This window comes from Sminthopsis crassicaudata, chromosome 3, assembly GCF_048593235.1.
Source record: "Sminthopsis crassicaudata isolate SCR6 chromosome 3, ASM4859323v1, whole genome shotgun sequence".
NCBI classification, from domain to species: Eukaryota; Metazoa; Chordata; class Mammalia; order Dasyuromorphia; family Dasyuridae; genus Sminthopsis; species Sminthopsis crassicaudata.
In genome coordinates, this window is record NC_133619.1 from 580,970,691 (window position 1) to 580,995,683 (window position 24,993).

At 34.6% G+C, this 24,993-nt stretch overlaps 1 protein-coding gene across 6 annotated transcripts in view; it reads left to right on the top strand.

Annotated features, from left to right (window-relative positions):
- Window positions 1-24,993, top strand: part of LOC141563621 (NACHT, LRR and PYD domains-containing protein 12-like) — a 55,415-nt gene that overhangs the window by 11,081 nt on the left and 19,341 nt on the right. For 5 of the 6 annotated variants that reach the window (XR_012488467.1, XM_074304979.1, XM_074304978.1 and 2 more), the window contains exons 4-7: window positions 524-694; window positions 6,665-6,823; window positions 9,304-9,462; window positions 22,329-22,499. Coding sequence is in view for 5 of the 6 variants with exons in the window: in XM_074304979.1 (XP_074161080.1) it covers window positions 524-694; window positions 6,665-6,823; window positions 9,304-9,462; window positions 22,329-22,499 (660 nt within the window). In the remaining variant the exon portion in view is untranslated. The remainder of the gene's footprint in view (window positions 1-523; window positions 695-6,664; window positions 6,824-9,303; window positions 9,463-22,328; window positions 22,500-24,993) is intronic. The other variant, XM_074304980.1, reaches the window with a different exon arrangement.

Sequence of the window (24,993 nt, forward strand, 5' to 3'; positions counted from 1 at the left end):
TCTTATTCTAATGGCAATTCCTCATGACAAATTTTTCAATTTCTGTGCCCTATACAGAGCTTTCAATATAATGGGGTCTCTTCTTATTCTGAATAACTGAGTCTATCTTTGTAAATTCTGGGCTTCTGTGCATGTTAGATATTTAGAGATCTTTCCCATCATTCTTTGAGGTTTCTTCCTCCTTCATTCACCTGACTGATCTGGATATTGGTTTTAGCATTGCTACTGAGCATTGGAGGGTTCCAGTAACAAAACTAGGGAGAAAAGGTGTTGAGGAAGAGGCAGGAGTTTGAGTGAAGGCCAAATGTATCTGGCAGTGAGACAGTACTTGGGTTTGTCTGAGTATATTAACCTTAAGAGAGTACCAAGCTAATGTCACTTCTATTCTCCTTGAAAACTGTTAAAATTTGCAAGGAAGGACCTTTTCATTTTTTCCCTTCAGAAAACCAGGCACACACATTAATATTGGGAGGTAACTTGACTGCTACTGATACCAATAGCAAATTCTTTTATTTTTCCCTAGTTTTTCTGATTTTGGTTTACCTGCTGGTGTTTGGCAAGAGCTTTTCTCTGTGGTCAACAAGAATCTGAACCTGAAGGAGTTAACACTGGACAGCTTTGAATTTGATGGTTCATGTACGGAAAACCTTTCTAAGGAACTAAACCATCCAAAATGTAAAGTGGAAGAACTGACGTAAGTCTAAATTGGCTCCATGCGTAGAGTAACTAGGAGTGCAAAACATGAGGTAAAAAACTGAGGTGTGAAAAAGAAAGATCTTACGAGGAAAAGCAAGAATAGACCTGGATCTAAATGAGTGGAAAAATAAGACAATGAAAAATGGAGGAAAAAAAAAAGGGAAAACGGATATATACCCTTTCTACTACTAATTGATATCGAAATAGTAGTTATAGAAACAACAAAAAAAGAGAATGAAATTAAAGGTACAATAGTAGCAAAAAGAAAAAAGACACTTGAAATTATCTCATTTATTGATGACATGATGGTATCCTGTGAAAACCTCAGAATCAATGAAGAAACTAATAATAGAATCATAAATTTGGAATTGGAAAGGAGAACAAGATGTTCTTCCTCTGATTTTACAGAGAGAGACTCAAGACTCACATTAATTGACTAAAATCATACAGTCAGAATTTAAACCAAGGTTGGCTGATTCCAAATCCAGTGTTCTTATTATAGCATTGGTAAGACAGGAAGATGCAAAATTTATCTCTCTGCAAATTATCAGCAAATCATGTATTTTTGTAAAATAGAAATACACACATGCTTACATATATGATTATGCATATAAATATGTATAGTCACATATTACACATATGTATATACATATAATGTGTATATATACTAGGATAAAATTATTTTTTTAATGTTATCTACAAGTAACATCTCCTTTGTACCAAGTACAAGTACTATGTACAATAGTACATGGCGAAGGAGAAGAAATGATCCATGCCATGTCTGTATAAAGTTTTCTTCTTTATAGATAGAATAGAAGGACTTTGAGGGAACATATTGTTTCACTTTTGTTTTTGTATCCCTAGTATTTAACAACATTCCTGGTATTTCATGAATGCTTCTGATTGATCCTTTGATTGATCCTTCTGATTGATATTCCTTTGAGAATAAAAAAAAGAAACACAAAATATCCGGTAATGAATTTACCCATATATAAATAAGATTTATAGAAATATAATTTTTTACAGAAATAGAGATATAAGTACTTAGAAATTGAAAATTACAAATATCCCTTAATTAATTTTTAAAGCTTAATATTATATCAATGAAGTTATCATGGAAATATTTTATAGAATCAGAAAAAAGTAACAACAAAATTCATTTTTTAATCAAAATTTTCAGTCTCAGGAAATAATAGGAAAAAATACAGATAAAGGGCATTCATTATAAGACATCAAATTCTATTATAAAGCATCACATCTGCTTGGCAGTTGTTAAAACAGAGAAATGATTAAGGATGGGATGAGATAAACAATAAACAGAAATCTTTGAAAATAATATTCCTCATTTGTGACTAAAGAAGAAACTAAAGATCATTATTGATCACAAAATAGAAAATTTTTATTATATCAAGTTAAAAATATTTTGTACAAATAAAACTAATGCAGACAAGATTAGAAGGTAAGAAATAAACTGGGAAAACATTTTTATAGTTAAAGGTTCTAAAATATATAGAGAATTGACTCTAATGTATAAAAAAAATCAAGCCATTTTCCAATTGATAAATGCTCAAAGGATATGAACAGACAATTTTCAGGTAAAAAAATTGAAATGATTTTTAGTCATATGAAAAGGTATTCCAAACTATTATTGATTGAAAAAATACAAATGAAAACAACTCTGAGATATCACTACATACCTCTCAGATTGGGTAAGATGACAGAAAAAGATACTGATGAATATTTGAGGGGATGTGGGAAAACTGGGAAACTGATGCATTGTTGGAGTTGGGAACTGATCCAAACATTCAGGAGAGCAATTTGGAACTATGCTCCAAAGTTATCAAACTGCAAACCCTTTGATCTAGCAGTTTTATTGCTGGGCTTATATCCCAAACAGATAATAAAGAAGGGAAAGGGACCTGTATGCGTAAAACTGTTTGTGGCAGCCCTTTTTGTAGTGGGTAGAAACTGGAAATTGAATGGATGCCCATCACTGGAGAATGGCTTAATAAATTGTGATATATGAATGTTATGGAATATTATTGTTCTGTAAGAAATGACCAGCAGGATGAATACAGAGAGGCTTGGAGAGACTACATGAACTGATGCAAAGTGAAATGAGCAGAACCAGGAGATACACTTTAACAATGATATTATATTAGCATCAATTCTAATGGAAGTGGCTCTCTTCAACAATGAGAGTATCCAAATCAGTTTCAATTGATCAGTAATGAACAGAACCAGTTACACCCAGCGAAAGAACACTGGGACATGAGTGTGGACCACAACACAGCATTTATATTCTTTCTGTTACACTTTGCTTGCATTTTTGTTTTTCTTCTCAGATTATTTTTATTTTTTTTTCTAAATCAGATTTTTCTTGTGCAGCAAGATAACTATATAAATATGTATACATATATTGTTTTTAACATATACTTTAACATATTTTACATGTATGGAACTACCTGCCATCTAGGGAAGGAGAGGAAAAATTGGAACAGAAGTTTTTGCAATGGCCAATGTTGAAAAATTACCCATGCTTATATTTTGTCAATAAAAAGCTGTTAAAAAAAGAAAATAACATTCCTCTGTTGGATTAAGCTAAGAATATAGTAGTGGAAAATTCTCTTTTTGATCATTCTAGACTTGAATACTAGGGGAAAAAAAACACCTGAAATTATCTCTATTTATTGATGGCATGATGGTATCCTATGAAAACCTCAGATTCAATGAAGAAACTAATTAATAATAGAATCATAACAAGATGTTCTTCCTCTGATTTTACATATGAGAGACTCAGGACAGTCAGAATTTAAATTAAGGTTGGCTGACTCAAAATCCAATGTTCTTACTCTAGCATTGGTAATATGCACAAAATTTATGCCTCTGCAAATTGTTAGCAAATCATCTATTTTTGTAAAATAGAAATATACACATGCTCATATGTATGATTATGTATATAAATATATAGGCACATATTACACTATGTATATACACAGGATAAAAATATGAACTATTCTATGTAAAATATGTTTTAATTTATTTATATATGAAAATATATTAAAAACACACAATTTAGATTTTTGTCTTTTTTTTTTTTTTTAAATTAAATCTACAACCAATATCTCCTTTATACCAAGTAGTGTAAGTGGTGCAGGAGAAGAAACAATCCATGCCCTTAAAGACCTTATGCTTTGTCTTTATAAAATTTTCTTCATTATAAGTAGAATAGAAGGCCTGTTTCACTTTTGTTTTTGTATCCCTAGTATTTAGCACAATGCCTAGTACTTAATGAATGCTTATTGATTGGTCAAAATCCATTGAGAATTAAAAAAAAAAAAAAGCAGAAAACAACTGGTAGTTAGCTTACCCATATACAAACGATTCATATAAATATAATTTTTTACAGAAATAAGAGAGATATAAATAATTAGAAGTTGAAAATGACAATGATCCCTTAATTAATTTTTAAGGCTTAATGTCATACCAATTAAGTTATCATGGAAATATTTTACAGAATCAGAAAAAGTAACAACAAAATTCATTTTGTTAATCAAAATTTTCAAGTTCAGGGGAAATAATAGGAAAAAATACAAATAAAGGGCCTTACAAGACCTCAAATTCAATATATTTTTCAAATTCTATTATAAAGCATCAGATCTGCTTGGTAGTTGTTAAAACAGAGGAATAATTAAGGACAGAGGATGAGATAAAGAATAAACAGGAATCTGAAAATAACATTCCTCTGTTGGATTAAGCTAAGAATATAATGTAGTAAGGAAAAATTCTCTTCTTGATCAGTCCAGCCTGAATAGTAGAAGGAAGTTTGATAGGAATTCAGTTGAAATCTCATTCCACAGTAAGCTAAAAATGGATTGTATTTCAGTTATTTCACTCATATATGATTCTTTGTGAACCCTTTTGTGAACTTTGGGGTTTTCTTGCCACTTCCTTTTCCAGCTCATTTTATAGATGAGTAAACTGAGGCAAACAGGGTTAAGTGACTTCCCTAGAGTCACCCTGTTATTAAGTGTCTGTGACAAGATTTAAACACAAGTCTTCCTGACTCTTGGCCCAGTATTCTATCCACCAAAGTACCTAGATATTTTCAAAATTGATTATGTGATCTAAACATGATCATTTTAGCCATAACATGATTAAATGAGAACAAGATCAATCACCTTCCTGAAATTTCTTAAATAAGAGAGAGAAAATATACATTATGGAAAATCTAGTTCTCCTCTACTCTCTCCTTCCTGTAGCCTCTGGGAAATTGGATTCTGTCCCTGGCACTACTCTTAACTTTGCTAGGCCATCTATTCTGTTCCAGATCTCCACAGCACTTCCCACACATCTCCATACAAAGCCATTCCCTCTAGAAAATTGGATACCTGGGCATGAAGGATGATACCATAAACAAATTAGGAGAACAAGAGACCATTTACCTGTCAGATCTTTGGGAAAAAGAGGGATTTATAACCAAAGAAGAATTAGAGAACATTATGAAAGGTATAATGGACAACTTTGATTACATTTTATTAAAACATTTTTGCACAAAGAAAACCAACAAGATTAAAAGAGAAGTACAAAGTTAGGAAAAAATTTTTTACATTGTGTTTCTGATAAATGTCTCATTTCTGAATTATATAAAGAACTGTTTCAAATTTGTAAGAATAGAAATTTTTCCCCAATTGATAAATGGTCGAAAGATTTGAACATATAATTTTCAGATAATGAAATTTAAGCCATCTATAGTCATATGAAAAGATGCTCCAAATTACTATTGATTAGAGAAATGTAATTTAAACAGCTTTGAGGTACGACCTCACATATCTAAGGTTGATTAAGATGACAGGAAAAGATAATGATAAATGTTGGAGGAGATGTGGGAAAACTGGGACACTAATGCATTGTTGGTGGAATTGTAAAATGATCTAACCCTTCTGGAGAGCAATTTGGAACTGTGCCCAAAGGTCTATATATTTGTTCATACCTTTGACCAAGGCGTGCTATTATTGGGTCTGTAAACCAAGGAAATAATAAAAGAGGAAAAACAATCCACATGTGCAAAAATGTAGCAGCTCTTTTTGTAGTAGCAAAGAATTGCCAAATGAATAGATGCCTATCAATTGGGGAATGACTGAACAAGTTGTGGTATATGAAAGTAGTGTAATATTATTGTATATAAAAAGTGAGGAACAAGCTGATTTTAGAAAGGCCTGGAAAGAATTACATGAATGGATGCTCAATGCTATCCTCTCTATGGCACATAGGTGATTTTATGATCAAATATTATCCCAAATAAGAGATATCAGTATACTTTCTTCTCTTCATTTGGGAAGAGAGAGGACATGAGATGTCTAATGCTGCATATGCTGACAAACTTGCATCCCATGTTGGTTAGTTTTGTGGAAATATTTTCCCTGCTCTTTTATTCTTTGTTATAAGCAATGGCTGCAGAACCAGGTGATGGAGAGATTTATTTAGAATTGAAAGTATTGTAAAAACAAGACTCACCAATAGACATTTTTCAAAATAAGAATTACGTGTGTATATACAGCCTGTGTGTGCTGCAGTGGTGAGATATCAAAGATATTGATTATTCTTGTCAAGAAAAAGGTATCCAAATGAATTCCTCTCTCCTTTCCCACATTATTATTCCTAATAATTCCCAATCAGGATTAAGTCTTTCTCATTTTCTTGCCTTCATGTAGTTGATCTAATATCACACAGGCATGAGTTTCAGAATGGGAAGAATGGGCTCAGAGATCAAGATATTAGGAAGGGGGAGTTTTTAAGGAAACTAAAGTGTAAAGGATGGAATGGGGATTTCAGAGGAGAGTGGTATAAAGAACTGGTCGCTCTGACTCCTTCCCGAAAAAGAAGAAAGAAGTAAATCTTGGAGAGGAAAAAAAAAAAAAAAAAAAAAAAAGATTCCTTTTTGATTGTGATCTTATGTCTCCCACAGGTTGATAGACTTCACGGTAACTTACTCCTCTTGTCAGCATCTCTTCTCTGCTCCCAATCTGAAAAGCCTGAACTTGGATGGTGAAATTGTTAAGGATGATGACATGAAACTTCCACATGAGACCTTGGGGAAAAAGAACTGTCAGCTGCAGATACTAAGGTGAGTCTTCATAGACTTCCTCTCTTCAGAGGCTCCCAAGGATTAGGGACATAAAGTGAAAGTAAGCAGTAAGAGCCACATGGACTTTGGGAGGGAGACTGCACACTGCCTCTCTGAGGTCTGGGCAAGGCTTTACCCATTCTGGTTCCTCTGGGAATTTGGTGCAATAGGCCTTTCTCTTCACCAGGCTCTGGGGCCAGTTTGTTCAAGGGAGTGCCAGCTTCCCTCCGATGTTCCATTGTGACTTCTCTGACCTTCCCTTGATCTGGCCCCATGAATGGATAAAAGTTCCCCCTAATGTTGTTTTCACTCTGTGATTCTTGTGCTAGAGGGAATCAGTTCTGGTTTGAGAAGGATGAGTGCACTGATAGGTAATAATGGAGGGAAATAACCACTATTTTAGTGAATAAATATTACTTGTGAGGATCACTTTTTGTAGAGGAAAGGTCTCCTTCCTGTTCTTTCCCTACAGCATCCTATCTTTATAACCTGCAAAATGAGTGCCTCTTCAGCCCATTATCTTCAGACCCGGATTGGGGGGATCAGGGGCAGAGCAGTCATCATCATTGCTGTGTCTCCTGTCTCAGGGAAAGAGTTGGGAGATGCAATGGTCCGGTCTAGCTCCTCTGAAGGGCTCAGAATAAGTCCTTGTCAGGATAAGCAAAAGTCCTTGCCCCACGTTGGGCGCCAATTTGTAATGTGCTTGAATTGTGAGGTTCTCGTCGTCTGCTCAATTATAATCCTTCTCTGGGAGGAGATCTGTAAAATCTTTTCCTCTGTGTGCAGGTTTCTTGGGAGCTCTGAATCTCCTCCAGCTCTTGTTCTTTCAGCCCAGAGTCCATTCTCTCAGACCCAATGCTGCCCTTGTTTTATCCTCCCAGAGAATAGGCATGTGAGAACTCAATGGGGTGTGGGGAATTACTTCCATCAGTGAGCTTGCTCCTCTTATAATTCCTATGGTGTAAACTCCCTTTAAAGGCCCAAACCAAAGGTCTGAGCCAGAGAACTGTCAAGTCAACCTGAGTTCTCACCTTGTCACTGTCCAGACAACCTAAGTTCTCACCTTTTCATTGTCCAAACAACCTGAGTTCTCACCTTGTAATCCAACAGGGAGAGGTCGGGGAGGTATTGAAGCCTCATGGTCCTGGACTCCATCTGTGAAGAGGCAGAGATAGCAAGGTCAGAGAGGTGTTAGTCATCTCCTTTGGCTGGAACAGAGAGAGTGAGAGAACTAGGGTAAAATAGGGAAAGATTATTCCCTCTACTACTGTGTATTCTGTCTCTCTCAGTGCTTGTTTGACAAGTGTATATTAGGACAAGGATGCAAAACATTCAAACTGAAAGGACTAGGTACTGAAGGTATTTTTTTTTTTTCTTTTTTTTGAAGCTGGGGTTAAGTGACTTGCCCAGGGCCACACAGCTAGGAAGTGTTAAGTGTCTGAGGGCAGATTAGAACTCAGGTCCTCCTGACTTCAGGACCTGTGCACTATCCACTGCATCACCTGGCTGCCCTTATCCCTCAATATTTTTTTGGCTTCTTTGTCACAAAGTGATTTATATTGAATTTATTATATATACACACATACATACATACTGTTGTGACTGCATTAGTACCCTGGATAGATTAGAATCAGCTGGAGTCAGGATAAGCAAAAGTCTTTATTCTTGGTCTTCTGGGGTCATTTTGAGGGGATTAGATATAGGAATCTCCACACCTCCTTTCTCTCTCTCCACTACAAAAGAAAGATCTACTTATCCTACTCCACCCTCTGATCTCTCTCCCCTTCTTTATCCACACCCACAGATCAAGCCAGCACAGAGTTGAGTAGGGTTATCCTCCAAGCATATGCTAATAGAGAATTGTCCAATTGGTAATTAGCCTTAAGTGCTAGGTTATCTTAAATTAAATGCATCTGCTCAGTTCTAGCCCTTTACAACAAACACAGGTACACATAAACACAATCCAAATCATTTTATACAAACTACCAAGCTGTCCTGTACTCAGTTGAATTTTGGAATCCTTTTAAATAAATTTAAGTAAATTTTGTTTGGAATCCAAGTAAAGCTCCCTGGCCTCTATCTTGAAGAACAGATCTTCTCTTCTTTTTAAATATTGGGCATTTGTTCTTCTCCAGTCCTGTGACAATTCTTCTGTTTTTCTCCAGTGTGTCTAAATTTGCCAGCAAGATGATCTACCTATTAATTATTATTTTGAGGCTTTCCCCACCATAAAGTTATCAATATCAGTGACACCAAAGGTCCAACTTCATCTCTGTCCCAATCCCCTATACCTAGTACAGTTGTAGGGACTTATGGGGATCTGAGTGGAAAAGCATGTGTAGTTTATTAGGAAAAGGAGATTTTCAAAGACACTGAATGTAACCTGTGCAATAGGATCTTTCTCACTTACAAATGGGGAGTGAATCAGTCTTGGAGAATTTAATTTGATCATGCTCTCTCTGATTTTCTGTTTCCTTCAGAATATCTGATCGTACAGGTTTTGCTGTTAATTTTCTGGATCTTTTCTCTGCTGAGAACCTGAAAAGCTTACACTTGTTTAATACTCACATTCAGGAGGATGCAGTAGAGTTTCTGCATAATGTCTTGGCGAAACAGGATTGTAAGCTAGAAACAATCAGGTGAGCCCCTGTGAGTTTTCTCTGCGGTGAGTATCTTAAGCCTGGTGGTCAGAGGAAGAAGTAGGGAGAGGAAGAGGAACACAAGTTTGAGGAAGGAGATTGGAAGCTTCCTTCTTGAGGGGGGTTTAGGAACCAGTCTCACACATTGCCATTGCTGTGGGGATTGGTTCTTCTCAGGAACTGACCAGAAAGTCTTTGTTTAGGGGTTTCTCAGATTGTCTCTGAAGGGCCCCATTGAAGCATCCCTTAGTTCTAGCCCTATCAGATAATAAACATTTCTCCCTCTATATCCTTCCCCTATTTTGTTGCTGTTCTTGTTTTGCTTGTTTATTTGTTTATATTTGTGTATATTAAAGGGCTCAGCTCTAGATTGAGGAAGATGAACAAAACTCTGGTGAAGAGAAAACAAAGCTTTGATGAAGAAAGACTATGTCATAATCAATAAATAAATTCATAAATGTGGCCCTGCTTTATTCACTGAATCCCCACTGACTGGAAATGAAGAAGTCATGCTTGTTTCTCAGAGGCATTAGAGATTGTCAATGTTGACTATCCCTGAATAGGAATATTCTTACTATATCCCTGAAACGCAATCTTCTGCCTCCCCAATAAAAGATCTCCTGGGATGAGGAAATCACTGCCTTATGGGGCAGCTTATTCCTTATTTGAAAATTTGTGCTGATGTTAAAACTAAAATCTGGCTCTCTTAAACATACTCGCACACCAAGAGTTCATTTCCAAAGAGGTACATTTCCATATACAGAAGAGAGCATAAAAGAGATTTCAGTATAGAGCAAGAAATTTCCATCTCATGAAAGCATATGTAATAAATCCTATGCATTGTTTTCAAAGAAACCTAGCTTGGTTCTTCCTTTAAAGTTTTCTTTTATTCTCTGCTCTGTATTTATTTTTTTCTCTTCCTACCTCTTCTACCTTCCCTGGACAAGGCTACTATTAAACATGAATGTGTTCATATATACATATACACATGTATATATACATACATAAAGACAAATTTATAAATCTATGTATATATGTAAGACCATATGATGCATGTTTCTGTTTGTCACTCATTTCTCTAGAGGTAGATTACATCTTCCTTTATAAGTCTAATTCTTTCCATGTTTTTCTAAATGAATTACCTTATCATTTCTTATTACTGCAGTATTACATCACAATTATACCTACCGTATAATCTGAGAGATTATCTATGAAAATTTCTCCCCAAATTTTGGCTTCCCTTATCTTGGCTACATTGTTTCTATTTATACAAAGCATTTTAATGTGAAGTAATTGAAGATCTCCATTTTACACTCCACCAATGCTCTTAGAGCCTTTTAGTAATAGTGTACAGTCTACTACCACTGAATCTCCCATTTTTACATGTTTCCCCTTTAGTTTCTTTGAAATTTTTGATCTTTTGTTCTACCAAAAGAATATTGTTATTATTTTTTCTAACTTAGGAAAATAATTTTTAGTAATTTAATTGGGATGGTATTGAGTAAATATATCAATTATGTAAAGTTGTCATTAAAAATTTTTTTAATTGGTTTTAGCTACCCATGAGCAATGACTATTTCTCCAGTATTTAAATCTGACTTGAATTATATAAAAAGTTTTTTTTGTTTGTTTGTTTTATGTTTCTGTTCATGCAGTTTGTGTTTGGGATAATTTTATCAATAATATATATATCTATATCAATAAAACATCAATTATTTTAATTGGTCTAAAGCAATATTGAAAAACAATTGGTGATAAGGTAATTTTTCTTTTTTTTTTAATTATATTTTAGCTTTACCTTTGTCTGACATCATGATTACTACACCTGGGTTTGTTTTTTTTTTTTTTGTTTTTTTTTTTTTACTTAATACATTTTGTTCCGGTCTTTTATTTTATCTCTATGTGTCTCTCTCATTTTTACTGTATTTCCTGCAAGCACCATATTGTTGAATTCAGATTTTTAATCCATTCTGCTATGTTTTTCTATTTTATAAGCACATTCATCCCATTCACATTCTCAGTTATTATTAATTTGTTGTGTATTGTTCTCCATCCTATTTTTCCCCACTGTCATTCTCATCCTATTTAGCATATCCCTCATAGCTCATCTGATTTATTGTTACCTGCTACCTTGCCCTTCTATTCCTTAATCTATGCCTCTACGATTCCCCCTTATTTTCTGCCGCCACCATCTACTTTAATCTAGTTATCTTTCTAAAAGTTTCTCACTTATTCCTTCTCCTAAGACTTAATCTATATACTCTTCTAAAAATTTATCCCTTACCGTATCCATTTACCTTCTTATTTCTATCAAAAATTAAAATCTTCTCCCAGTTTTATCTGTTGTTCGATATTTAACACATGTCCCCTGAGAGAAAGGTTTTAGCTTAACCCTTTATTCCAACTTGCATCATCTTTTTCAGTTCTTCCTTTTATTTGTATAAAAATTACAACTTTTTTATCTCTATGTAATTTTTTTTATAGAATCATTCCATCATACACATATTAGCCTAAGCCTTTCTGTTAAACTACTCACTTAATGAGTCATAAGAATACTGACAATATTTCTCATATAAGAAGTTAACAGTTTGACCTTTTTGAGTCCCTTATAATTGATCTTTAACGTATACCCAATATTTCACTTGGATTTTATACATTGAATTTTTTTTTAAAGTTATGCTCTTTTTGCGACAAATACCTGAAACTTTTTTGATTCATTAAATGTCCTTTTTCTTTTTTCCTTTTTTTTTTTAATTAAAGCTTTTTATTTCCAAAAGATATGCATGAGGGGCAGCTAGATGGCACAGTGGATAGAGCACCAGCAATGAATTCAGGAAAACCTGAGTTCAAAGTTGGCCTCAGACATTTAACACTTCCTAGCTGTGTGACACTGGAGAAGTCACTTAACTCCAATTGCCTCAGCAAAAAACCAAAACAAACAAACAAAAGAACATATGCATGGATAATTTTTCAACATTAATACTTGCAAAACCTTATGTTCTAATTCTCCTTCCCCTTTCCTTTTACCCTCTCCCCAGATGGCAAGTAATCCAATATGTTAAACATGTTAGAAATACATGTTAAATCCAATATATGCATTCATAGTTATACAATGATCTTGCTGCACAAGAAAAATGAAATCAGAAAGGTAAAAAATGGGAAAGAAAACAAAATGCAAACAAACAACAACAAAAAGAATGAAAATGTTAAGTTGTGAGCCACACTGAAGTCCCAAGGTCCTCTCTCTGGATGTAGATGGCTCTCTTCATCACAAGATCATTGAAACTCCCCTTAATCATCTGAAAAGAGCCACGTCCATCAGAATTGATCATTGTATGGTCTTGATGTTGCTGTGTAATGATCTCCTGCTCCTGCTCATTTTATTTAGCATAAGTTCATTTATGTCTCTCCAAGCCTCTCTAAAATCATCCTGATGATCGTTTCTTGTAGAAACATAATATTGAATAATATTTGTATACCAAAACTTATTCAGCCATTCCCCAACTGATGGCCATCCACTTAGTTTCCAGTTTCTTGACACTACTAAAAGGGCTGCCAAAAATTTTATGTTCTTTTTAAAAAAAAAATAGTTTTATACTTAACTTGGCTGGATACAATACCCTTACACATAAATCCCAGTTCTTTTGCTTTATGAAATAGAATAGTGTTCCAAAACCTATGTTGCTTCAACATAGTAACTGCTTGTTCATGCATAATCCTGATTATAGCTTCACAGTATTTAAATTTTTTTCTTGTTCCTTATAATATTTTTTTCCTTAACCTGGGACCTTTGAATTATGTCTGTGGTATTCTTGTAAATTTTCTCCTGAAATATCTTTCAAGTTGTAATTTTTTTTTTTTTGCTTTTTTTTTTTTGCTTTTTTTTTTTTTTCTATTTCTGCTTTATTCTCTTCTAAAACTTCAGGGCAATATTCCTCAATAATTTATTGTAATATTGTATCGTTTCTTTTTTTAATTCATATCACTCAGGTAGTCCAACTATTTTTATATTCTCTCTCTTTAATCTATTTTTCAGCTCAGTGATTTTTCTGAGATATTTCACCTTCTGTTCTATTTTTTATTTCATCTTTATTACTTCCTGAGGTCTAATTTTATTATTAGCTTCCATTGCCCATTTCTAATTTTCAAGACATTATTTTCTTTGTTAAATTATTGATTCTCTATTTGCAGTTGGTTGACTTCCTTTTCATAATTTTTTTAAGTTTCTTGAATTGTTGTTTTTTTTTTTTTTTCACTTGTTCTGTCTTGATTTTTAAAGGAATTTTTAAGTTTTTTCAAGAATTCTTTTTGTGCTTCTGATCGATCATTTGATGTTTCTCATTGAAAAAGGAGTGATTTTTTTAGCTCCACTATCTTCCTTTGAATAGGAACCCAGACATTCTCTCCTGCTGTAGAAGCTATCTTTGGTTCGATTCTTTTCCCTTTGTTTACCTATTTTTAAATTTTACTTAATTTTATTCTTAACAGTTTTGGAGGGGTTATTTTTATATTCTATTTTAAACTTAAGTACAAAATAAGAAAAGATGAAAAAAATTATCATGTACACAGCAGTACATAAAAGAGGATTCAATATAAAGTTATAAATTTCCATTTCAAGAAAACTTATATAATTCTTCCTAGGTTTTCCTCTGTGGTATGGTATGTTCTTTTTACTTTATTTTTCCTTCTCCCTTTCCTAACCATGACCTTCCGAAAGAAAGTAATAATAGGCATAGAAATATATATATATATATATATATATATATATATATATATATATATATATATATCCATTAACATTCATATATGTACGTAGATATATATATATATATATATATATATATACACATACAGACACACACACATATATACATTGATATATGTAAACATACAAATGTATACACACATAATCATATCCATAAATGTAAGACCATACTATGCTTGTTTCCACTTGCCATCTATTTCTCTGGAAAAGGATAGCATCCTCTTTCATTAGTCCTAATCTTTCCATTTTTATCTAAATCAATAAACTCATCATTTCCTAGATCACAACAATATTGCAACCCAATCATATTCTATCTGAAAGATTACCAACAAAATGCTTTCCCCCCTACTTTTCTGCATTCTTTCTTTTCTTGGCTACACAGGCTTTATTTATATAAGAATATACTAATTTAAAATAAAATTATCTATTCTATACTTCAATAAGACTCTCACTTTACTATGTGGCTGGCTTAAGGTGCGATACTACTTAATCGGGTTCCTTTACATCTTTTTCCTTCCTTGTTTGTTTGAAGTTCCTCACCTTTCTTCTAATTGAACTTTGTTATTATGTTGTTTGACTCAGTGCCATTATCAGTAATTTGATTAGGATGTCGGGACACAAATAGCTTAGTTTAAAATGTCATTCAAAAATTATATTGATTTTATCTACACATGAATATAAATATTTCCTAAATTATTTAGATCTAACTTTTGTATGAAGCATTTTATTTTTATATTCACTTTTAGGTAAATTACTAAATAATTACTTGTTATATATTTTCCTCCTTCCTATTTTTCTTCTCTATCCTTCTCACCTATTCCTAACCCTCCTCACTCTCCTTTATTTTTACTTGCTACCTAGCCTTCCTATTCCTCAAACTACCCACCTTTCCAAGAATCCTTCCCTTGTCTTCACTCCTCCACCACCTTGCCCTCTTATTTCTTTCTAAATACAAAATTTCTACACCCTTGTGTATGTATATGTTGTTGCCTTTTTAACTTCTTCCTGATAAGAGTAAGGAATCAGTACTACTCACTTTCCTGCTTGCTTTCTTCTTTTGTATTTATTTTTCCTTTCTTTCTTGTCTCATTTGTATGTGTTATTTGTTCCTCTTTATTTCTCCCTATGTGGTTTTATATTTTTAAAAAGTATTTATATCATACACAGCTTAGCCCAAGCTTTTATTTCATATTACCCAAATAAAAATGACAGTGATAAAAGAACTAATAATATATTCATATGTAAGAAGTAAATGATTTGACCTTATTGAGTCCCTTAATTAGTCTTTAATGATTTATTTATATTTCTCCTGGATATTCTATGCCAAATTTTCCTTTAACTTATGTTATTTTCTTGCAAATATCTGAAAACTTTTCAGTTCATTTAATTTCCTTTTTTTAAAAAATTGAGAATCATACTTAAATTTGCTTTGAAATTTACGCTTTCAGTTGTAATCACTGTAGTATTGACATAGTTGCTCTCCTACTCTCCTACTACGTTCCTACTAATTTCTACTCCTCTAGATCCATTTTTTTTCCCCTTAGAGTACCAAGGAAATTGTTTTGTTTTGTTTTGTTTTGCTCAGGCAATTAGGGTTAAGTGACTTGCCCAAGGTCACACAACTAGGAAGTGTTAAGTGTCTGAGATCAGATTTGAACTCAGGTCCTCCTGACTTCAGGGATGGTGCTCTATTCACTGCACCACCTAGCTGCCCTAAACCAAGGAAATTGTAATATACAATTTCTCAAAGTTACAATTTCCCAAGTTACAATCAAACCTTGATTTTTTATCAGTCTGATCAAGTTTTGAATACATTTTCCTTGAATAGGAAAAGAAGGCTGTTTCTAAGCATCTGTTCGATTTTACCTGAAGTACTGCTTTAGCCCTTTAACAAAGTTTCCATTTCCATTTTGTACTCACCTTAATTTCTGGGTTGAGGAGACTTTTCCACTGCAATCAGGATCAGAGACTTTTTCACTGAAATCTGGATCGAGTGTGTCCCACGTTCAGACACCAAAATGTAATATTCTCTCGAAAATGTAATTTTCTTTGTTGAAGTTTTCTTAGGGTCTCTGGAGGCAGCCTTTGTTTCAGTTCAGTAATCACCATGCAAGTAGCCAGGAGTTAAAGTCCAAATCCTTTGCTGTCTTTTTCAAAGTCTTGTCTCCTTCACTTGGGGCTCAGCTAGCTTTTTCTGGAGGCCTTCCAGATCTTGGTTTCAGTGGGGAAGCGAAGGAAGACAGTCTCCCACCACTTCTCTGGTCTTCTCTCGTTCTGATTCTGGTTGAGTTTGTTCAGCTTATATCCTCTCTAATCAAAGATGTGAATCTTGTAGAACTATGGTAAGTACTAAGTACATGTACTGAACTAGAGAACTGTTAAGCACCATGCTAAATAACCATGTCTCTATCAATTCTACTGACTTAGTACCTTGTAAGAATCCTTTGTTTCAAGTACAGAATTCTGGCCGATAGCAGTATTCTTAAATTTTTTATTCCCAAGCTGTTTTCCAAATCAGTTGTTTTTCTGATGAAATATTTCACAATCTCTTCTTTTTTTTATTTATTTTATTTTTTTATTTTTTTTGTCTTAGAATACCATTAGCTTCCCTTTGTACAATTCTAGGGAGTGATTTTCTTATTAAGTTTTTGGTTCTCTATTGAAAGTTAGTTGACTTTCTTTTCCTAATTTTCTTGGTTTTCTTGGGTTGCTCTTATTTTTTTCCCCTAATTTTTCCTTGATCTCTGGTACTTGATTTTTAAATTTCTTTTAAAGTTCTTCCAAGAAATCATTTTGAGCTTGTGATTATTTGACATTTCTCATTGAAAAAGGAGGTCCTCACTATTGTAATGTTCTCTGGTTTGGTTTTCTTGGGGTCTCTGGGAGCAGCCTTCATTTCAGTTAGAGTAATTACCACAAGAGTAGCCAGGGGTTAAAATCCACATCCTTTAATATTTCTTCCTGATGCTGGGCAGCTTTCTGGAGAGACTTTCAGTCTGGCCTTGGTCTTAGTGGGGGAGTGCAGGAGGCCAGGCCAGCCACCAGAAAGATGGAAGATGGAATTGAATTTCTCCCCTTGGTTCTGAGAGCTTAAGCTCCTGACTCCAGTCCTTTGTCTTCTCTGCCTCTCCATCTGAGGGCTTTCTCAGTCCCAGCTTATATACTTTACATTGAGTATAAATCAATCATGATATCACTTGGAAACCATAATTTGTTGTAAGATTAAATAAATCACTCATACTGAATTTAGAGAACCATGCTAAAATAGATAACCATTGTCTCCTCAATTCCACTTAGTATCTTGTAAGTATCCTTGTTTCAAGTTCAGAAGTCTGGCCCATAACATCTCCCTATTTCTTTTGTTTTAGAACATAGGGTGGTCACACTCCCTGACTTCTCAAGGAGGTGAGAACCCCAACAATGAGGTGATCACACCTTCCCTGACTTCTTAAAAAAGAAGAGAAAACACCATAAAAGGAGGTGATCACACCCTCCCTGACATCTCAGGAAGGGAGATGAAAACACCAAAGGAAATGGGAAATCAAATCAGATTAGTGGGTTTCTGAAGGGTCTCACTTGAAACAGTTGTACATAAATCCATTAATATGGGAGGTATTACACATAATCACATAAATTGCTTAAGTACATAGTAACACAGGCTAGTAGTGATGTGACAAATAGCATGAATCAACATGAGGAATTATACCTGTACTTAAGTCCTAGGAATAGTCCAAAAGGAATCTAATGTCCATTATGTCATGTGTGTAGGGAATCCAATGATTCCCGTAAGTTTTGAAATCCTGCAATAATCTCATCATGTATCAGGGAATCCAATGATTCCTGCAGATTTTGAAATCCTATATCAGTCTTATCATGTCTCAGAGAATCCAATGATTCCTGCTGGTTCTGAAGTTCTATAACAGTCTCATTATCAGCCATGCTCTTTCAGTGTCAGATGTTTCTTAGGTGTTCTCCTTTGTTCCAAGGTTTTTCTCTTTTTCCGTCTCTCTCTGATGGACAAAGCAAATACAGCTTGTTGGCACCATCTGATTCCTTCTCCATCTGTAGATAAACAAGCAAACCCTCTCCCCCAAGCACTTAACCTGTCTGGTCCCTTCTATTTACCACTTTCTGGATCTCTCCTCATCACCTGGCAATTATATAGAAGCTGCTTGCACTGGACACTGCTTGCACTGGACACTACCCTTCTGTTTGGTTAAAAAGCCTGTATTATCCCCAATTGTAATCTCTTTCTCCATCTGATTGCTTTGTGACTGATTGATCATGTAAGAATCCTGAACTTCTAAAGACTCTCTTGGTGTTACCTAGGCTGCCATCCTGCCCCACTTGTTTTTTATTTGATATCTTTGACCTGGACCCTGCCTCTCATTTCCCTGGATCAATCTACATTCTGAGGCCAGGTGGAAGCCTCTGTTGCATTTTTGGACATAGGGTTTTAGGTCTTCTCTTCACCCTGTCTTCTCACTTTGTCTCTATGTCGGAGCTTTCAGAAGCCCATCTTGACCACATTGCAAGCATTGATGTGTTTCTCTGGAAGTCCCTTGCCATAAGGGACCCTATCTTCCCATGTTCTGCATCATAGCCTGGGTATAAAAGCCATTTGTGCGCACTGTGGCACAGCATCTAATGATCTCCTCTAAAGGAGCATCTTTGTGTAGTCCCCATATAATTATTCTACAAACAAACCTCATTAGCATTTTCCTTAGCCAGTTGTCTGATCATTATGGCTGTAGCTGCATTTTCTCCAATTGTTTGAATGACAGCTGTTTGCAAACATTCCACAGATTTCTAGATATACCAAAGGTGTTTTGTATTTAAGGCTTTCTATATCCCTTTTAGCACTGATCATTTACATTTTTTAAAGTCTTTGCCAATTTTCTGGATGTAAATTGAAGCTCATAGTTGTTTCAATTTGCATTTTTCTTATTAATGATTTGGAGCAATTGGATCAAACAATATTGTTGTTTCTTTTGTTTTCTTCTGAAAACAGCTTGTTCTTATACTTGAACAATTAAGGGAAGGCTTTCATTTTTCTAGCAGTCCTCTAACTATGATAGATCGGTAGTGCGTGGCTCTGTTCCCACAAGTATAGTGAAATCTTGGTGAAATCCCTCTCTGCAGATCATCTGCTTTGTAACTAATATTCTTAAGCAGGGTTTTGATAAATTGGCTATCAGACATTTATCAGAGCTGGCACAAATAGCTTTTCCCCAGGTGGCAGCTTTTTTCTTTCTAGTTGCTGTCACATTTTATGTAAAAAGCACATTGTTTAATTTATATTGAATTTTAATTATCTCTTTCATCATATTATGTACAAATGCTTCAATACATTGGAATATGGTTTATCCAAACCTAATGTAATACAGGGCAGAGGCACCTGCCAGTCTTTGCATTATCTTGGTTTTCAGTTCTGTTCCCCATTGTTTGATGCTTTCCAATCTGAAGGTCTTTTTCCTTGGACCTTATTGATTCTATTCTTATGCTCTCTTGGCCACATTTTAGTATAGGCTCTCTTGACCTCTTACCTGGACTCTTCATTGCTCTCTCTGCTTTTAGTCCATCTCCAGTCTGCCACACGTTTGCCAAAGTGTCACCACTACAGCATAGATTAATACTGAAGCATCATACTTGGTATTATAGCACAAGTTTTTCAGCCCTCTTTCCTTTCATTCTTCTTGTCCGATTTTGTCACTTTTTATCTTTTAACCACAGGTAGAAGTCAGAATTTGTGACTTCCTCTTCAGATCCTGCATCATCTTTGTTTTCTGTTTGAAGCACTTTCTCCCTTCCTCCAAGGAACCATTCATTTTTTATCCTTTAGCCTGTGAAGTAGCAAGGCCTTCCAAGCACTTTGCCTTCTCCACTAGGCACACAGTCAGCCTCCATCTTACTCTTAGCTAACCACTTGGCTTTTGTAGATGTACTTTCTAGCTCATTGGAAATTTCACCCCTGTTTTCTGTGTATCCTGGAACTGAGATCTTCAGTTCTCTTTCTTGTTAACTTATATAGATCATTCATTTGCCAGGGCAAACTGTATAGTATGTATGCCTCTTTTGAATATGGAAGATTAAATTTCCTTGGACTCAAGTAATGGTTTAACTTTCAGGAGTCTTTCTTGCACTTTTCTGGGTTTTACTCAACTTTTTTTTTTTTTTTTTTGACATTTAGTGATTTATTATTTATGTTGCTGTCTTATATGCTAATCTGTCACTTGCAGTTTCTTTCCAAAGTTTTAGTGCAGTGAAAGCTACCTTCAATTGTTCTTGGTTTGTGTGTGTGAAAGAAAGTTTTATGTTTAATTGGACTTTCAGGCACCTCCCACTTCTTGCCCTTTTGTTTAGACTTCAAACACTTCCTATAAACATCTAGTCTCATCAGTTGTGAATGTATATTCATACAGTGCTTTTCTATTCAAATGCAAAAACTCTTGAATATTTTTTAGCTAAAAAGCTGTTCTGGAGTAAATTCTAGATCTTTTCATTCATTATTATTAATTGCTAACTAATTAATTGTTACATAATCAAAAGAGACCTCCTTATTTATTTTTTCTCAGCATATCATATATTTGATAAAGTATAAGCCAGGAAATAGAATCGGAATGGAAGAGAGAGCAGTAGCTATGGGAAAAATTCATTTTGTTATTTATAATTTACTAATTTTAAGTTCTGGCTTTACAACACATACTTTTCCCAAAATAATTCTATAATTCCCATTCCCTCCTCACAATCATGTCATATTTTATTAATTTGAATTTTGTTTTCTGTCTCTAATGAACACCAAAAAAAGAGAATGTTTCCATGTACAAAATAAAAGAAAAATTATTTATAAAATTTCATATTCTTATATTTTTTAAGAGTCTGCAATAAATTCAATGTTATTTTCAAATTGTCTTATATAGCTTTTTTTCTGACCTTTCTTTTCTTACTTTCTCTGCTTTGAAAAAAAGGTTCAATGACCTGTATTTTTGTCTTTGATGTCCATGTTCTATCAGTTTATCCCTAGGCCAAAGGGTATAGACATTTTAATCATTTGTTAGCATAATTCCAAACTGGCTTTCCATAACAGTCATAACAATTCCCTGGATAGAGAATTAGTGAGCCTGCTTTTCCACAGTTCCCCAGCATTGACTTTCCATCTTTTTTGTCATTTTTGCTAATTTGCTTCAAGATTGTTTTACTCTGCGTTTCTCTTATTAGTAGTTACCTGTGTCAGTTTTTCCTGTGATTATTAAAGGTTTACAATTTCTATTTTGAGAGCTTTTTGTTCATCTCCTTTCACCGCTTATTCATTGCACAATGACTTAAATCATATAATGCTGTCACTTCCCTAAATATATCTTGGATAGGAATCACATGTCAGAGATTTGCTACCCTAAACAACAAAACATTTCTGAATATTTTTCCTTATTATACAACTAATTTTTATACAAAACTTTTCAATTGCATGTAATGAAGAATTATTTTGTCTTTTGATATTGTCACTAATCTCCCCTATTTACATTTGTTTGAGGTTCATGATCTGATTCTCTCCTCCTGTATCTCCTTCTATTCTTCCTTTTCTTCTTTTTCTACACTTTCTTCTTGCTCCTTTTTTCTTTTTCCTGATCCTCCTCTTTTTTTATCCTCCTCCATAATGATTCTCAATATTCAAACAATATGTACATTTTTGAGCTAATTGTGGTATAAGTTACTGTAAACCTAATTTCTACAAAATGCTTTGTAGTTTTTTCAATAATTTTTTTATATAAGAAATTCATTCTTGAGTAATTTATGTTCTCATGTTTATTGAAGAATTAATTATTGAGTTTTTTCTCATTTTTCTTTAATCTGATCTATTGGTATGCTTTTCAAAGTTTTTTTGAATTTTAAAACTTTAAAATTTTAAAACTAAATCATTTTGATGATGCTTACTTTATAGTAAGTTGGAGGTCTAAAAATACTGTTTTCTAAAAGAGATTGATGATTTATAAAGAAACTACATAAAAGTTGATCTGTTTTTAACATTACCCAAAGGAGGGCAGGAAATGAATTAATCATAGAAAATTGAATTGACTACTTTCCCTCTTGTTTTCTCTTTCAGTTTAGTGAATTGTCAACTTTACCCTGCAGTTTGCTATAAGCTCTTCTCTGTTCTTGGTAGCAGTAAGAGCCTGAAGAACTTAGATCTGAGTGATAATATCTTTGGGGAGGAGGAAATAAAATGTCTGTGCAAGACTATGGAAAACCAAGTTTGGAAATTGGAGACTCTGAGGTGAGTTCCCAGCCTTTCCATCTGTAGACTTTCTGCTTAGTATCAGGGACAGGAGAGCAAAAGGAAGAGAGAACAGTAAAAACCAGGGAATAGAAACATGAAACTGCTTTCCTGCTCCAGGTTCAGTGTTCACAGTCTAACACTCTTCCTCTCCTTGTGTTCTAAGCAGGGAAAGGTAGATTTCCTGCCTTTCTCTCTAATACCTGATCATCACGTTCATGTGCCTGGCTCCCAAATCTGTGTTATCAGTCCCAGTCTCTGAATGTCCTGTAAGCATGTCAAACTCAACATGTTGTAAAGTTAATCTAGGTTCAGAATTCGCATTGGGCAGGCCCAAACTTCAAGGGGACAAACACAAGTTCATGACTGCTCTGAACCTTGGTTCAAATAAGATATAACGGAAGAGGAAACTTTTAATAGAGAAACAGTACACAATGTTACAGGTGCTGTTATCATAGTAATCACAGACAGACAACCGTGTAGCATACATCGTCACCTATTCAGGAAACGTCAATTCCTGCTTCTTCAAGCTGAGGGAGTCTGCAATCATGCAGCTGGTCAGAATGAAGCCCAAAGGGGAAAACAAATCTCAGTTAAGGTGTTTGTTCCTGTGTGAAGTCTAGCCCTTGTGGGATTTATATAAGCCATGTGCCAAGTTTATTATAAGACATATGATCCCCTGGACAGAACAGCTTCCCAGATATGGAGGGCTTTTACCTAAGGGAGAAGTTCACAAATTCCTTTAAGCCAGCTAGTTTCACTAAGGTTTCTGGGGGCAAAACACCTACCAAGGCTCAAAGGAAAGTCTTAAATCAAGCACAAGGAAAAGTGTCCAGCTTTTCCTGTGCCTCCCAATGTCTTATCAAATAATTGCAAATTTCTCAGTACAAGGTTATGCAGAAGGACCTGGGTAACATTCATTGAGGTTCTTTATAATTACAGAAAATACTCCAAGAACATGGTCAGGACTTAACTAAGATTTCTTGCACGTCTAAACAGAATTGGTTAACTTTTCAGCAAAACCCACATCTCTTCCTCACTTCCCTATGGCTTTTGAGTCACTCAGGTTTGCAATTTCAATGTTCCCCTGTATTCCTCACTTTCTCTCTCTCTCATATATATATATATATATATATATATATATATATATATATATATATATATATAATTTCTTACCTCTGTACATACAATGACCCTTGTAGTTAAGAGCCTCATCACCTTTACCTCCACGTTGCAGTAGCCTAACTAATTAGTTTCTGTATTTCAGATCTTTCCTCTCTCTAATCCATCTTCCCCACAATGACCCCAGTGATTTCCTTAAGCACCAATCTGACTGTGCCATTCCTTTATTCTATAAATTCTAGGTCCTCCCTGTTACCTATATAGCAAATATGAAATCCTTTGGCATTTAAAGCCCTTTACAATCTGTGCTACACTTACCTCTCCAACCTCACTGAACTTTATTTTCCTCCCATTTTCTGTGGTCCAGCCAGAATGGTTTTTCTGTTGTTCACCTCCTCCAGTCCATGTCCTGTCTCTGTGCCTTTACACAGGCTTACCATGATTGCAGAGGCTGGAACTCTGAAAAGGTACTGGAACCCAGAACAGCAGAGTACTTAAGGCTAAGTACCTACTCATTTTGATATAATGGTTCTATAACCATATACTTAGATGATATGGTGATGTTGTGGCTCTCCTCAGGATTGAGGCCTGCTGAATGTGGTGTGTGAGGTAACTGTAGGGAAGGATTGGAGGGCTGAGGGAGGGGGAAAGACTCTCTCTGCTGCAGCACGCTCAGCAGGGAAGACTTTAGGCTCGACTCCAGAGTCTAGGATCCATCTTCGAGGAGCCAAATGGCAGCTTGCCTGCCCCTATCACTTCTCCTTTTAAGGACCAAGGACTTTGACTTATCCTGACTCTGACAGATCCTGAGGCCCTCCAGAGACCTAGCCCAGACATGACACCATTATGCCTAGAATTTCATCCCCTTAAACTCCTTTCTTTCATGATATTAGTGACCTTTAAGATTCATTTTCACTTCCATCATGAAGCCTTTCCTAATTTCTCAGCTTTTAGAGCCCTCCTCACAGAAATTCACTTTTATCTATTTTGTCTCTATTTATCTATACATCATCTCCCCTGATAGGGCGCAAACTCCCTGAAGGCAGGGACTGTTCCACTTGTGTTGTCATATCTCTAGTATCTAGTGTTCTGAGTGGTACTTAATAGGGATTATTAATAGGTACTTAACTCTAATAGCAATATAGTCTAATAATTAATAGTAAAATATGCTTAATGACTCTAATAGAAATATATTCTAATAAGAGAAAACTAAGCAGTATTGAAAGAGATTTAGAGAAAAGAGATAATTAGGAATAATTGACCAATTCAAAAATATCTTTAGCATTGCTAGCTAGAAATAAGTACTAACATTAATCATTGATATTTTCCTTTTATTGTGTTCTTTAAAATACTTAATCAGAATTGTCTTCAT